Here is a 16,258-nt window from a genome sequence, read left to right as displayed (position 1 = left end):
GCTAGAAAAATCAAATCTCGCTATTGTGCCCACTTCAGACTTCAGACTCCAATTTAGAGGAGATAAGAAATCATGTTCAGCAAAAGTGATTTGAAAAAATAAGAAGAGCACAATAAAAAAAAAAAACCCCGAAATAAGTTAAAGTTAAACAGCACAACGGCGGCGGCGGCAATAGAACGCTGCTGCAAGCGTCTCTTTTGCAGAGGCTTTGACGCGCATATATAATGATAAGGGATAGAGTCACTTCAAGAGAATCGCGCAGGTGTGAGATCAGACGCGCGCACCAGAGCCAGATGTAGCCCGGGACATCAAAAACGTGAGCAGCGCAACCTCCACAGCAACTTTGTCTTTATTTATCTGGACGTGTTTCCTTATTGTCCCAGAGGTTTGAAGTGGGAACGCTTTACATTTACGCTTTACATTTACGCACATATCCATATACCTTTAGGGACAGCTGTCACTTTCCAATTCTGACATTAACGTTTCTTCACAAGAAAAGCCTTTTATATTTATAAATATAAATGGCGATATTCCGATTATCTACTTTATTTCTCATTTTACCTGACAAGGAAGCGCTGTGTCCGGTCGTCGTTCCACCTTTGGGCTCCGATAAATTCCACATTAATTCGTGTTTAATCCACGCTGCTTCTTCTTGGGGGACCAAAGACAGCCCATGCCTTTCGACGATCGGCTCTCGCACATATTCTCACCAGCTGCAAATCAGGCTAAGACTTGGTCAGCACGGAAAGGAGAGAGAGAGAGAGAGAGAGAGAGAGAGAGAGAGAGAGAGAGGAAAAAAGTTAAGTCTACAAGGAAGCGGGTTCGCGTAGGCAGGACCGATCTGAGGCGTTTTGGTTGAACATCGTCAAGAGAGAGAGAGAGAGAGAGATCGGAGCTGACTTGAAGGGAGCAAAGCGCGCTCAAGTGTCGCTCCTTCCTTGGACTTTGCTGCTGAGCTTTGTGGAGCGCGTCTCTCCTCCGTGCGCCACGGCGCAGCGCTTGGCTTGATTGGTGCCTTCTCCTTCCCGGGCGACGCTTTTTTTTGTCATGCAGTGATGTCACCAAGGGGCTGTCAATCATTTGTCCAAGATACAGCACCTCCTGCGGACCTCTAGCCCTGTTGCTCCATACGTTTTCATGTCAACAATGACCACGCGTTCGAGCACAAACACGGTTTAGACCCAGAGGCGCATGAAAGGCTACCCGATGCTTGCTCTGTGGTGGACGATTTCTTAAATCTAATCTCCAATTTTCAGAAAGTTTGAGATCAGCATATATTAACAACCCCCCCCCCTGTGTCTCACATCCACCTTGCATTGCATATCCTGCAAAGTCACTCCATAAAAATAGTTATAAAGTCAACAGTAAAATCCAAACTGTTGCTTTGAGTTGCTGTTTTTTGTGTGTGGCTTTTCCTCAGGTAGAAATAGCAATCGTCTATTTGCTTAGCGTTTTTAAATAACATCAATCCACCTTGTTGCACTCGCTGTGTTGTGTAATATTCCTGGCTGAGCAAAAGACACACGTTGTTGTTTCACAAAGAGATAATTAACTGATCAACGGTGTTAATACCTGGGATTAAACATGTTTGATTTTGGATTAAGGCTAACGGGTAGCAGCATCAAGTCGTGTTGCCTTTGTGGTTTTAAAGGATTAGACCCTGCAGAGGGACTATCACATCCTCCTGCTGAACTTCACTCACTGTGGGTGGGGGGGGGGGGGGGCTACTGGAGCTACCTTCTCATTAACAGCAGTCTCATATTTACCACACTGTGTGATTGACGAGAGACTCTACAGAGATGCATGTCAATTTGAAATCAATGCCATCTGTTTTTCTCACTTTGTTAATGCCAAACTTTTCATTGAAGCGTTTCTTGCAGAGACTAAATGGTCTGTAAACCTGTAAATTCCGCAGTGTGCATTAAATGTTCATCAGGGTTGAGAAACTTTGCAGAATACCTCCTATATTTGTGTAGTACATGAGGGAGAAGACATTTCTCCTTTGTTTTTTTTAGCCCATGGGCTTTTAGTCAACAGCATTCATGTTTTGGTAATTTCCATGAGAAAAGCCCCATTGATTCCCCCTACAGTGACTTCCATTAGGTGATGATGGTTGGTCAGGCGACTGTGTTTTGGCCAAAGCACAAGGTCTGTTTTCCTTGGAAAGATGGCAATAGATTAAACCCTACACAGATCACAAGATATCTTTGTCTCCTTCCAGGACAATAACATTTCATGAAGGATAATCCCAGATCATCCATTTAGCAATTAAAATGCAGAGAGGCCCTTGGATGCATGCCATTACCCAAGTGTTGCTGTGCGTTATTTCTTGGCATTTCCCTTGCTGGATCCAAGCACTTTGCTCTGGATCACTTGTTCTCGTTCCAGATCATTCCTGCCTCTCATTTAATCATGGAGGTGACACACAGAGACTTCCTGTCAAAGTCCTGTCTTCAAGCAATAGTGTTTGATTATCTCATAAAGTCAAGGTGTTAATTCCTTAATAGCGCTCTGCTCGGCTCTTTTGTCATGTTAATCCATGGCAGTGACAGCTGGATCTCCGCTTTTCCCAAAACACCACTGGATGAAAATTGTGCTCTAGAGCGCAAAACCCGGGTCAAAGCTGCTGATTGTGGATGCCGAAGATTGAGAGCTAAATTCTCAGTAAACTGAGTACAATTACTTTCTTATATAGAATTAGAGTGACATGACCGCGCTCTTTATATTCCTATATGTATAAATCTGTGTATTGATGAGGATGTGTGCTGAGAGGGTATCTAGGCGCACGTCTACTGTATTTTTTTTGGCACGAGCTTTTAAGGACTCGATCAGGGATGACCTGCATGGTTTGAGAAGATCATCGGACTGTGCATATATTTCATTGTTTTGGTACAGAAACATCCTGGTTATCTAATCACCGCTACTGATCCAATTACACGCTGATTGAGAGGACAATAGTCAGAGAGCCAAACTCTGTCAGCCAGTGGGGGGGCAGGTAGAGAGAGGGTTTACTAAAGTGCGCTAACCAAAGACGACCACCACCATGCCCTATTGTTTTTCTTTTCTATTGAGCCTTTGTTTGTTTATGTAGGGAGTAAATAGCCTCTGAAAATGACGGCGTAAAACTCAAGGTCAACACTTACACACGCTCACATGGCACTCCAGTGTTCTTGAACGTCAACCCGCCGGCCTTTTGCTTTACAAACCTCTTTCTGGCAGTATTTCTAGATGTTCTGCTCCCTCAACCCAAAGCTTTTATATAGGAAGGGAAACATTATTCAAGTGAAGATGCAGCTTTGTCAGAACAAGTACATGATGCAGAGTTTCTCACAGTTTGAGTTTTGTTTATGCTTAAAGCACATCAGAATTCAGTTCCCCCCCTCACCCTAACCAGGAGATTCTTTGCATTTACACAGTTTTGGACTGCTGAGAAGAAAAGGGGAAAGCCTAAGACCACTCTCTGCGCTGTATACAATATATCATATGTAAACCACCTTTGCTATATGGTGAGGCAAAAGGGGATCACATTTGTTCCAGTGGCATTTTTCTTTAAAACATAACATTTAACTTTTTTTAGGCTGCAGGAAATGGAAACAATTCCGGCGAGACTCATCAGCTGACACAAGCTAAAGATTTCATATCCCTTGGAAATCCATTTAAATCTCCCACAACTCACAGGCGGGTTTAAAAACACTTCTTTGGCGCATCTGTACATCCTATAACGGTCGTTTAGCTGTAGCCTGTTCTTATAAGCTTAAACTGGGGTTGTTGGAAATCCTCTTGCCCCGGCATAAGGGCTAATATGAGCCGTCTCCAGCCTCTGAGGCCTTCAGTTTATGCTTAGAAGATGCATAGTTGAAACCTTTCAGACAACTGAACCCCGTCTGTCATGAATAACTCTATTTTAATCCATCACACCGTTGCTATCTAAACTAATTCAACACTTTGACAATTTGGGGCTAAAGCTCAGTCGAGAGTTTGCGTTATTATGAAACAGAACGACCCCCACTGCTACGTCAAATGTATCCTTCACCTCTGGCAAAATGGTCTTAAATAACCAAAAGAATAACATACAGTCAACCGCCATCATGTTTGCTTTGCTTCAGCGAAGAGATGGATCTATTTTCTTGAATGGAATCCATCCACAAGGCAGAACAATGTCTACTTTAACAGTCGCAGCAAAATCTATTCAAGGGAGAATATCTGAGGGAGATCAGGATATAATGCGTTTTGTTTGTTTTAGTACATGAATCCTGAGGAAGAGAAGACACGGTTTATTGTCCTCCTCTACATGCCACGGTATGCGTGTGTCCGTGTGTGCATTGGACGTGGATGGTGCGGCCTCTTGTCATCACGTACATTCCAGGAGTCGGGGGGGGGGGGGGGGGGGGGGTGCAGACGAAGCCCTGAGATGACACTGCAGATCCAACCATTAGCCTTTCACCTGCTGTTAACAGCTACTTGGCTAGACACAGGGCCAGCATTCCTCCGCCCTGAGCCAGATGTCGTCGCAAACACACAGCAACACGCGTACATGGAGATCATCTTCAGAGATGATGCTCGAAACCAGGGAACAATTTGTTGATGGGATTCGCCTCTAATTCAAGCGCTTGAGCGAAGCTGTCTTTTTAATTTGGAAACCAGTAAAAACGTCATCAATCCACATGTGTCTGACAGCAGAAGCGCGACTGCAGGGCCGTGCGGCGCGCACGCACATGGCGCATGAAAGAGATTGTGGGGAAATGGGACGCATTTCATATCGGTCGGTCCAGAGATGGAAACCCACCAAGGCCAGAGACGGCCAGCCCGAAAGCCAGAGTCAATATTTATGGATGCTGAACATGTGGCACATTTCTCTACCCACTAATTTGAGCCACCTCCAGATTATATGGGCCCGCAGAGATCACGAAAGAGGCTTCAAACCTCGCTTGCATGTTTCAGACCTTCACCAACTGGAAGCATGATGTGCATAATTTGGCAAAGTGGTATATTGTTTATTTGTCTCTGCTTTCGGGAGCTTTTGATCAGGCAGTGAGGCCTATGCCTCTTTATTCAGAGCTGCAGTTTGTAATTATCAGCACCATTCGTGAAGACATCCCAATAAGAATCACATTGTGAAATGGCTTCTGGCTTCTTTTCAAAGCCAAGGAAGGATCATTTTGCATTTATTTTGATATTAACTCTTCGATCACATGCTTTTATTCTGCGTGTTTTAAAACAACAGCATGTCACGGTTCCTTGTTGTACGCATACTGGACAAAATGAAGACTATAACAATAATAGCACCACAGCTATAAAAAAAAAAAACTGGTGTGCCAGTACAAAACATTTAGCTCTGTACGGACCTCACACTTACAATAGGAATCGTATAAACACATGCTTCGTTTAGTGGAATAGTTTGGGATGAGAGGCAGCTACTTCCATTTAAGAGAGAGAGAGAGAGAGAGGGACATAAATACAGGGATCTGCTCTTTGAATGCAGCTCCACTCATAAAGACACCATGCGTCACTGAATTATACGTCTGCATGATTAGAAGCCTGGGCTGCATAAACAGCCAGGGTCAAGATTTACATTTTACTGCTTAAGCACAAGCAGCTGTTTACAGGCCGTGGTAGGACGGGGAAGACGTAGTAAGGATCTATACATGGGTGTCAAGATCTCACATGTCTCCAGCAAAGGTGTCTTAGACGTGTAGGTATTTATGCAGATCAAATTCAATCATTGCAGGCGTAGTAGATTGCCTTTTGCACATTCAATGTTACTGTTTGGTTTTACGCATCAATATGGATGTGCAGCTCAGCTAAACAGGGTCGCAATGTGAAACTGTTTTTTGTTTCCCATGCAATTATACTGTAGGTTCTTTAAATGTTCAGGAAAGGTCAAGCAGAAACATCCTGGTTGAAGTGTTGCAAACTTTACAGGAAAACACAAACCGACAGCGTCCTCCATCACCCGCTGGAGAAGATGAAAGAGCCCCTACACTCCTCATGCACTTTAATCTGCAGAGTCAAGTCATAAGCAACAACATGCACTATAGCTTAAAATATTCTTCATACATTTTAGCAAAACGCGTTGAGGTTGGACAATCGGGTTGCGTGAAAAGTATTCTGAATCTGGAGATTTTATCATATCAGACACAGCGAGGCCAGCAAACATTATTTGTTTTGGTCACGTTTAATTATAATGACATTGCATTGAGTGTGCCGTGAAGCCCGGAGGGTGCAGCGCGAGCCTGCAGGGAGAGGGGGGGGGGGCTGGTAGGCCGTGAGGAGGACCTGATTGTACTCTGGCATCCACAGAATGACATTATAGCTGTGTGGCTTCATGATAATAATAATCTTCAGAGCAGCTGTATAAACATTTAACTGACATCCACTCCCTGGGCATGCTGTATGTATCTTTAACTTCTACAAGGGCCCGTCTGATGCAACTATTCATATCCCCCCCCGTCCCCCCCCGTCCCCCCTTCGCGTTGTCTCCTTGAGATGCATGATCCATGTTAGTATTTGCTGCAAAATGCCAATGTAAAATAAATATCCTCATCATATTAAGCTTTCAACGTTTGCAGATCGTGTTGCTTCCTCGGTGGGACGATTTACGACACGGACTCGCACAGAGCCGGGACAGTTCTACATTTAGACAACCCCTCGCTCCGGCCTCAAACAACGTGTTCTATTTCCTGGTAGCATTTGTCTTAATTCGTGGCAGTTTGTGTAAATATTTATGTCACTAAACTAACTGTTCTGTATACAGTAACCCCCCCCCCCCACCACCCAATCTTCTCCGGAATGTGATTTAATTGCCGGTTTCCTCTGTTTATCCTGTTTCATAGGGTTATGGGCGAGTTTACTGTAATGAATAATCAGGTAGATAAACGTGGCCTTAAATTAAATGTCCTCCTTAAAGGAAATCAAATGAAGGTTAATGCCCGTTTCATGCCCCCCTGCCTGTAATTCACATTCTCTCATCACATGCCAGATTACCATTATGTGTCATTTGTAATACAATAAACAAACTCCAGATGGCTTGGATTCTCTGGAATATACACAGAGCAGCAGAAGCCATGGGGTGAGCTGCTGCGCTTTACTGTGCAGCCAGTTTGCCCCCGACAGCCAGGCCAGCTCTCAGAGGCGGGCGTATATATATATATATATATATATCCTGAAACCAGCTCACTCCATCTCATGATGTCAGAGGAGGAAATTGGAGCATTTAAATAGGCTCATTGATCTGGAGATGAATGTATGTCTTGTAAGTCACAATAAGAACAGATGACTAACCTTGAATAAACCCAACCATAACGAGACCTTTTTTTTTTTTCCTTCTTCTCCTGTTTGTCTGAGAAGTTTACATTTGTCTGGGTGGCGGTGTAGCGAAGTTGAAACAGAAGTAATTTCCTTGTTCCTCGCACATCTTTGACATTTCACAGTGGACCAAGTGAATGAAAACAACCACAAGAAATGGGAGTTTCTGATCTCCCAATTCATCCGGGCTTCGGCCCAGTCTTTGCATGCTGTGCTTTTTATATCTGATTTGTGGCGCTTGGCCACATCATCACAAACAGGCATATGTTGAAGGCTGGTTCCTTTCCAAAACACACTAAAAAACACATGCATGACATATGAGATGCCAGCTGCTGACTTACCTAAACATTTGTGTTATGTGTGACTGTTGCACATCCGACAGTGATTTATCTGTGATTATTTGGCCCCTCTATGTATGTGGCAGGGGACAAGGAAAAGACCACTCGTTTGGTTTATGCATGGATCATCGAGGAACACTGGGCCTCTTGTCAAATTTTACTCTTGAATGAAATATTGTGTTTTCCTAACCTGGTTAAATAATCACATTACCTAAGACTCAATAAAGTGGAACAAACAGTAGCATATAACTCCAACTTCTTTTATGTGCCTTGAGTGACAGATTGGCTTTCATCAAAGAGGCAAACCAAGAAGGTTATACAGTCATTTTGGTATATGCTGAAGAATACTAAATTGATCCTCATATGCAGAACATCTGGTGAAAAGCAATTTCCACCCAAGTGTTTTAGTATTTCCTCATAATTAATTTCACATGTACATGACAAGAGTGAGAGGCCTCCCAGAACCGAGGCACAAAAGCCAGCTTTGTTTCACCAAGTCAAGTGTGGTTCCTGGTTAAGAACCCGTCAAGTTCTGACACTTGAATTCGATACTGGAAGCAGCGTTTATTTTGGGGGAAAGTCTCATCTCGCAACTTACAATCAATCCAAGCCAAAATGAAGAAATGTATTAAATGTTAGAGGCAGTTTGATCTGTGAATTCAATTGTCAGGTTGTTGTTGTTTTTTACTCAGAGCACCTTTATATAACAGTTAAATGGAAGCTGTGCATAGAAATGTCCCCATTAAAATCAATTTTCATTGATGTCTCTGATAAGCATCATCTGTACATAATGCATTACCAAATATAACAGCGTTTCGTGATGATAATCCTGAAGTAGGCCCACTTTTAATGTCACGGCGTACTGCTTATAACACACGTCTGAGAGACAGGCGTCTCGGCGTGTAATAGCGACGGTGTGAGACACAACAATTCTTGTTATTACTTGTCCAGATGATAAGTCAAAGAGCTCTGAGAGCATTGGTGTCAACAGATGAAAAGATGGCTCGATCAGATTAATCATTAAAGTAAGAGATTTGAGCATACCGCCGCATTGTTTTTGACACAATCTTGATGCTGCTTAATCTGTCTGTTTGGAGAGGGCGTCTGGGACCACCTCGACGAACCTAACAAAACCACACGCTTCTCTCACCTGAAGGTTTCTTCCTTGCAACGGACTTCCCCTCGAGAGATTCAGAGCGTTTGTTTTTCCATCCCTCCCCTCTCGAGCTCTTCATCTTGAGAGGAGATGTGATGCATGGCTACAGAAGAAATAACTGTCCAGAGGTAGGTATAGCCTGGAGGTCTTGTCAGTACAGCAGCACACAAGAATGGGTGGTATTTACCCACACTGATGCAGAGGTGAGATACAAGTAGGTGTTTACAGCGATGTTTGAAGTTAAAGGGAGATGGCGTGTTACGATTAGAGCCCTGCATGGGTAACACGGACACTGTAGGTGCTTCTGCTTACACAGGATGAAGAGTCATCAACTCTTCTTTATCTCTTTATCTCTGCTTCCCATCAAAGCGAAGTTTGAGCATCAACTGAAGTATTTAATTTTCAAATGTATTAGCAAATAGCCTCCTGGGCAATAATCAATGACAAGCCCCCCCCCCCCCATGTTCTGCTTGTCTAGTCAGATTTACCATCTCTTAACCATCTCTTATTACCTCGGCTATGTAATTGCCGGCATTGGTTTGTTTGCCTGTTTGACTGTTAGCAACATCACTCAAAAGGCTCTGGATGGATCTTGATGGAATTTTCAGGAAATGTTGGGAATGTTACCTGGAATAGATGATTACATTTTGGTGATGGTCCAAAAGAGATCCCGGATTACGGATCACTTTGGCATTTTTGTTAACATTGCAGTCAATGGAGCTTCAAAATCTGTTCCTCAATATCTCTGTTGATTATTGACCGAGTCAGTAAAACAATATTTAATTTTAACATTGAAAACCCCAATTATAGATTAAACAAATCACTTAAAAAATGCACATCAACTCTGATTCACTTTTCATGGTTGGTGTATAAAGGTACCAGGACACAGTTTAGAACATTTTGATGATGCTCCAGATCCCCATGTGGATGCTGTAAAACCAATTAGGAGGGGAATGAGCTGCTTGGCGGAGGTCTGCGCTCTCTGTGCTTTTCTAGTTTTCATGCTGCCGTGAAGAAGCCCTCCTTTCTATTGCAGCTTCAAAGCATTTTTCCCTGGGTGGCAGAGTTACAGGTTCTTTGTGACATGGGTCATTTGTTGGAGGATTTTGAGAGGGCCGTACGCTAGAGGTTGAGCAGTCTAAAGTTACGGCCATGAGCCCTAGTATTACAACCCGCTGACTGACGGGAAAAGTGGGGCGAGCTTTCTTGTTGGGCTTTAACAGAAACACCAATAAGAAGGAGTAGGAAACAACAGATTAGGCTGCTGATCTCAATCTGCTCTCTTTCGGCTATTGAAGAACGATAGCTCTGGAAAGGGAAGTCATTTAAAAGGACCTTTAATCAATTCTCTGACAAGTTAGCAGCATGAAAGACTGGAGCGAGAGGGTGAGCGCCCTCTTATGTATAGTGAACACTTCAATGTGTGTGTGTGTGGTGGTGGGGGGGGGGGGGGTATGCAAGGGATGGGCTCTAATTTGTGTTTTCAAAGTGTCCAGGCATCGCCAAAGCACTTGATCACCACCACAACAGGCCTTGATGCCATGTGTGAGTGTAAATGCTTCCAAGGCTCCTTGGTGGTAAAATCACATAGCCGAAATGACCACCAACTCTAAATGAAACACTACCCCCTTTTTAAAAGGTCCCATTCAGAACCCAGTGGGGTGTTTTAAAAAAAAAAGAGGCGCATAAGGTAGCAATTTCCCTCAAATATGGCATAGCCCAATAACAGTGGAAGTAACTGACACCGTGTCAAGGCGAATGAAAGATTTTTTTATTTTTTTTACAAGATGTATGAAACATTAACTACATTTGAGATAGTAAAAATAGTAATGCAATAATTGCATGCAAACTCCAAAGTTACATTACTCACAGTACATTTTTGTCATCCCTGTAATACTTAAACTTTTTTCTTTCTCACAACTATAACCAGAGTAGAAAGACCTGTGCACTGAGTGGGTACTTTGTTCATTCCAAAGCATGCACAAATCTGTTTTAACTTCAAGAGAGGAGGAACCCTTTAATTTAAACCCGAAAAATGAAGTCATTCATTCCCTGCTAAACTGCACCGTGACCCACGAGGTTAGGTAAACAAGTGTCCCATGCATTACTGTCAAAAAGAACCAGCACCTTGCTCTCCTGTGATGCAAACTCCCACTCTCCTGTTACAGTTGCATGAGAAGAAGCCGGCGGGATTGGCAGAAAGAAAGGAAATACATTTATTCATGCATACTTTTTTTCTTTTTTATGGCTGGAGGGAGGGAAGGTCAGCAACCTAAGGCTGTTCTCAGGAAGGTGTCCTACAAGGCAAAAATGTAAACCATCTTCCACGCAGAAAACTGAAGAAGGTAGAGCAGGCCACAATACGCTGAGCCCAGCAGCCCTGCTCAGATCTATTACCAGTTCCAGCTCCAGCATGGACTGGAATGTGAGGAATCCTACTGGGCTGGGGTTCTAGTGCAAGGGTCCAAACCTCACATCACTGCTCACATTCATTTTCCCTACACGTTTTGTCTAATATTTACATTGATGACTTAATGCAACATGAACTATTGCTATGGAGCAATAGTGGACACAATATTTGGAAGCTATATGGAGAGACAGTTTGAGATTAAGCAAAAAAAAAAAAAAGCGGCTCCTTATTTGCAAAAAAAATGAAGAGCAGCAGCTTTGGCAGAATTATAACTCAGGTATCACTAATGTGAAACTAATTGGTTCTTAGTCTGTCAGAGGACAAGAGAGAGAAGAGACAGAAGGACAGAGGATGATGGAAAAGAGGGAGAGAGCGTACCGGGTGCTGACTGAGGGCAGTAATGACTGCCAGTGGAATGCCTACACCTATAATCCTCTCTGTCACTGCTGACAGATCCTCTTGACCTCTGAACTCCTGTTGTAAGGAAAGGGAAAAAAAGGAAGTCACAACTTATTGAAATGACCTGCTGGTCCGTGCTTGTTTTCGTGTGGCAGTTAGTCTTTGGTGAACTTCTTACTGGGCAAAAATTGTTAGTGACAATCTTGCACATTTCCAATATCCCTTATTAGAGAGGCTGCAGGGTCGATGCTAATCTCCCGCTGGGGATGTGGCCTCTGGTTGTTACTCTGTGCTTGTGAGCACTCCAAGACCGAAGGTCAAAGAGGAAGGATTTTGTAACAATAGCCGTGAGTGTGATCAGCTGCTATTTGTTTCTATTTATTTTATTCATTTTGTTCTATCACTTTCCTGTGGTATGCCTGGCATACTACTCAAACATTACACAGGTATTGCACACTGTGTGTGTGTGTTGGAGGCCTGCAGCGATCTATATTTCAGCAGGCGGGCTGTGTCTGAAGACACGGGCCAAAGATGTCAAAAGTTTGTCATCGATTCTCTCTGCCTTGTCATCAGTCTTATCTGATCACACTGTGTTTCTCGCTCCGTGTTCTCCTCCCTCATGGCTAATGCAAACACAGAATCCCTGTGCTCTGGAAATTAAAAGGAGGGCCTGCAGACGGCCTCCTCAACTGGATTTTGTGTATTTATATATCTAGATATTTATATATCTTTCCCATGCGTCTCACGGGAATTCCGTGTAATTTCAATGACTTATAATTCTTTTAACAGGAAAATAAATGTGTGTTGTTATTTATCCCGCAAGATGGCTGCATATACTGTACTTGGAAATTAATGATTGATATATTTAGGTGAAAATACTTTTTTAATTTTTGTCATCCAGCTACCATCTGTGGTGGAATTGCATTCACAGTGCTTGCCTTCTTCTTTTTAATCCTGACAGTTACGTCTCTATCCTTCTTTAATGTTTGTCTGCCAGATCATGCATCGCAGCAGGAGGACACTGTTGTGCACGGTTCCATGTGTGAGCGTGTTATCACCATGTTTCTGGCCTTACTCTCTTCCTCCTCCTTAGTCTGCTGCTCTGACAATTGGTTTGACAAACATGCAATCACCATAGTTAAAGACAGCTCCTTTAGTTAGGGGAGAGCGCAGTGTGGTTGGGTGGTGGTTGAGATGGAAACCTTTGAATTATGGGTAAGCTCTGAAGTGCGTCTCGTCCGGGGAAAGAAGAAGAAGAAGAGGAGGAGGAGGAGGAGGGATCTTTTAAGACTTGAGTGCTGTCAGAGACTTTGCTTAGCAAACTGCAGAAGGAGAACGACCAGAGGATAGCCCAAACACGGAGAACCCGGAGAAAACCCAGCCTTGGCAGGATCAGACAGCTCACCACGGAGAAGTAAAGATGGCTAAAGGTGCATAACTGGTCACCAGTCAATACGTGATTGTTCAAGCCAGCTCTACAAACGCAGGCTTGGAAAGCAGCATTGTGTGCATTCCTGTCTAATTGTACATTTGTGCTCTTTCAAAGGAAAAAGTGTTAGACCAAATACAAAGACTCTTGGGATAGGGCGATAGGGCCAGCATCCGTCCCTAGCCTCCTGAGGGCTATTTAAAGGTACAGTAGGCTGTATTTTCCGCCGCACAGTAAGGCACCCACCCTTCCGCCTGGCTCCATATTGGAACCAGATGCTGCTGGATGCGAGGCCCCACTAATTTAAGTGGACAGGGCAGATGGAAGCAACTCACCCTGCATGCATACCACCCCCTGTTGGCTTTCATGTGATGAAAAATTTCTAAGGTGTGGTGGGGGAGGTCCACTAAGTGATGCATACATGCACCACACACACACACACACTGTAATATAGCATGAATATACACTGAAATATCCACATGTTCCTGTGCTTTCAGTAACAGTTGCATAAAACCACAATAGAAGCACAATGCACGGGCACGCATGCACACACACACACACACACACATTCATGTGGAGAAAATTAGATTATACACCTTGAAACAGAAGTGTAAAACATTATTTTGATCAGACAAAGTGGTGCAAAATGTCTAAAAGGACATACATGTTCTATAATATAGTGTTTGGATTTCCAGACTTGACAAAATTAAATGAAACATACGGTAACGTTATAATAAGGGTCTGCCCATTGAAGGCAGTTTTTAAAGTCACTGAAATTATTAGGATTCTCTGCAAAATTATTGCCAAGTACAATACTAGTCCTTTGGCAGGTTTTTCTTCTTAACATTCAAATGTTATTCCATTCGAAGTCTGTATAGATCCAGAAAATTTGGGGTTAGCCTCAATAGAAAAACATCACCTTCTAAATTACTCGCAAAATTTCTCTTTCTTGCTTATACTCCAAACATTCAACAAGTCTCTTGTCACAGCCATGTATTCTGCTGAACAGCCCTATGAGGCAGATGCAGAAGAAAACTCTGTCAGCAAGCGCTCATTGCCTGGAAGGAAGACGCTGATGCTGCGCTAAGCCTGCTACATTCTCTTAAAATGCAACGAGACCCATCAACTCGTGCTCTGGAGTGCACGTGTGTTTGCATTTATACGCATGTGAACGTACTGTCTGCATGATACAATAGTGAGTCATTTGTCTGGTGAGGTAACTGAGTTGGAGAGCATGAGGGGTTAATGTTGGGAAGCAGTTTGAAAGGATTTAGAGCCAAGGCTTCTCTGCAGTCAATCCATCCATCCATCCATCCATCCATCCATCTGTCCGTCCATCCATCCATGCATCCATCTTCTTGTTCTGATAGGCTGACCGTATCTTTGTTTTGCTTTCCCATGATGCTTTGCTGTTTGCAGAACAGAAAGTTGACTGTCGACTTCTGTAAATTAAGGTGTTAGAATAATATTTTATATCTCCTACATTTTTTTTTAGAAAACAAGGCAAATCCTCAATCTTATGTACTATTGAATACAATCATGGTTTATTCTAACCTAAATGAGATTATTCTCTAATTGAAATGTTTAATTCTGTTTACTGTCGTGCATTATCTGGAGATAATCATGTCATTAAAGGGTACAGTCAACCGTTCCTTTTAACTGTCCCTGCTTGCACACACCCGTTGTCTCATCCCTTGGGATCTTCTGGTAATGGTCCACTAACTGTGAAGAGAAAACTTGCAGATCGGACGGGAAATTTCCTCTTTGATAGCATATGTTTGTTTAGCTGGACTTGTTTGACCTTTGGTGACCTTTCCCCTCTGGCTCAGCAGCCCGTTATTACACCCACAGACGTCCTGCAGCAAAGTTCACTTACACCACTTTATAACACACTTATTGTCCATAGGAATTATTTTCTATAGCTATTAAAGGGAAAGTGGATACCTAAAATAAATGTGTATTTATACCCTTCCAGATGTACAATCAACACGTCTGATTTATGTGGAATGTGGGCTGAGAAATGTCTGTGGAGGCTCTCGGTCATCCAGGTCGAGGCAAATCAGAACTGTAGAAGCCTCCTGGATTAGAGGTGCAACGTCTTCAACCAAACTGAAACAAGTCCAGTTGATTCTTCGTTTTCACTCTTCGTGATGTGCTGAGAAAAATAAGACGGTGGCTCAAAATGAATGTGCTGTAGCCCCTGAATCCTCGGGTATTTTTGACTCAGTAAACACACACACACACATACTGTATGAATCGTTTTGCACACATGAATTAAAGAACACAGAAATGTAAAGTGGTAAAGGGTCTGCTTTGTTATCATGGAGATGCCCTGTGGCTGGGATTAAGCGTTTTCACGATCCCCCCCTGGTGTCCTAAAGCTTAGCTAGATGTCACAGCTTTGGCAGGAATGCACGAGCACAGAGGCCAAGAAGGGGACACCGCTCAGGATGTAAACATCAACATTTTCTTTCTCCAAAAGGATTTAGGCCCACTTGAAGGGAAACGGCTCTACCACAGCACAAATCCTGATCCCTAACTCCACACCTGGCCTTAGGCACAGACCTATTTTACCTCCACCTAATCCTCCATTTAAAACCATTTGTGGGGTACAAAACTGACATCAGCATCTTAGTGCAGCCTAGGCACTTAGTCAGCATTGGGTGGGTGGGTGTGCGTGTGTGTGTGTGGGGGGGGGGGGTAGATTGCTATCAGGGCAGACAGAAGTTTTACGCTCTCCCTGGAACTGTGCCATTGCGGCCCAGAGACAATAGACTCTTTGTGCACTGCTGATTGTTAACATGGTAAGGTTGCAGCGGGAGGTGCAGAGGTTTGATAAATTCCACTTTTTGTTGATACTTATTGTATTTTGCACGTTGTGTAACGTAAAGATGATTACGCTTATGACATGTCGGCTGCCTCTGAACACAATAAACGGTCAACGAGACACAAAACACGTTTTCCCTCTGTGTTATTTCTCTCGGGAGGAGAGCCCACTCCTCCTTCCCAGCTGTGTGTGTGGATGGTTTGAATTAGCCCCCACCATCTCCCTGGAGGATGAGCTGTAATGATGCAAATTTAGGGCCTTTCTGACAAGGCCTTGGCACTTGATACGTCGGTCAACTCCCTGCTACGAATGTTGGTTTTACCAATCCATAAATATTGAGTCCAGAGGGACTGGAAAGAAAAGACAAGAAAAAAGGAAGAGAGAGTGGAGGGGG

General features: G+C 43.4%; 1 protein-coding gene across 1 annotated transcript in view; it reads left to right on the top strand.

The window, feature by feature from the left end:
• The first annotated feature begins 15,447 nt into the window (after positions 1 to 15,447).
• Positions 15,448 to 16,258, top strand: part of plcb1l (phospholipase C beta 1-like) — a 59,509-nt gene continuing 58,698 nt past the window's right edge. Inside the window, exon 1 of the mRNA XM_068754067.1 lies at positions 15,448 to 15,489. Coding sequence (XP_068610168.1) covers positions 15,448 to 15,489 — 42 coding nt within the window. The remainder of the gene's footprint in view (positions 15,490 to 16,258) is intronic.

The sequence above is a fragment of the Brachionichthys hirsutus genome, chromosome 20 (assembly GCF_040956055.1).
Source record: "Brachionichthys hirsutus isolate HB-005 chromosome 20, CSIRO-AGI_Bhir_v1, whole genome shotgun sequence".
Lineage (NCBI taxonomy): Eukaryota > Metazoa > Chordata > Actinopteri > Lophiiformes > Brachionichthyidae > Brachionichthys > Brachionichthys hirsutus.
Note: the sequence above shows the minus strand (reverse complement) of the source record. Positions and strands in the feature narration are given on the sequence as shown.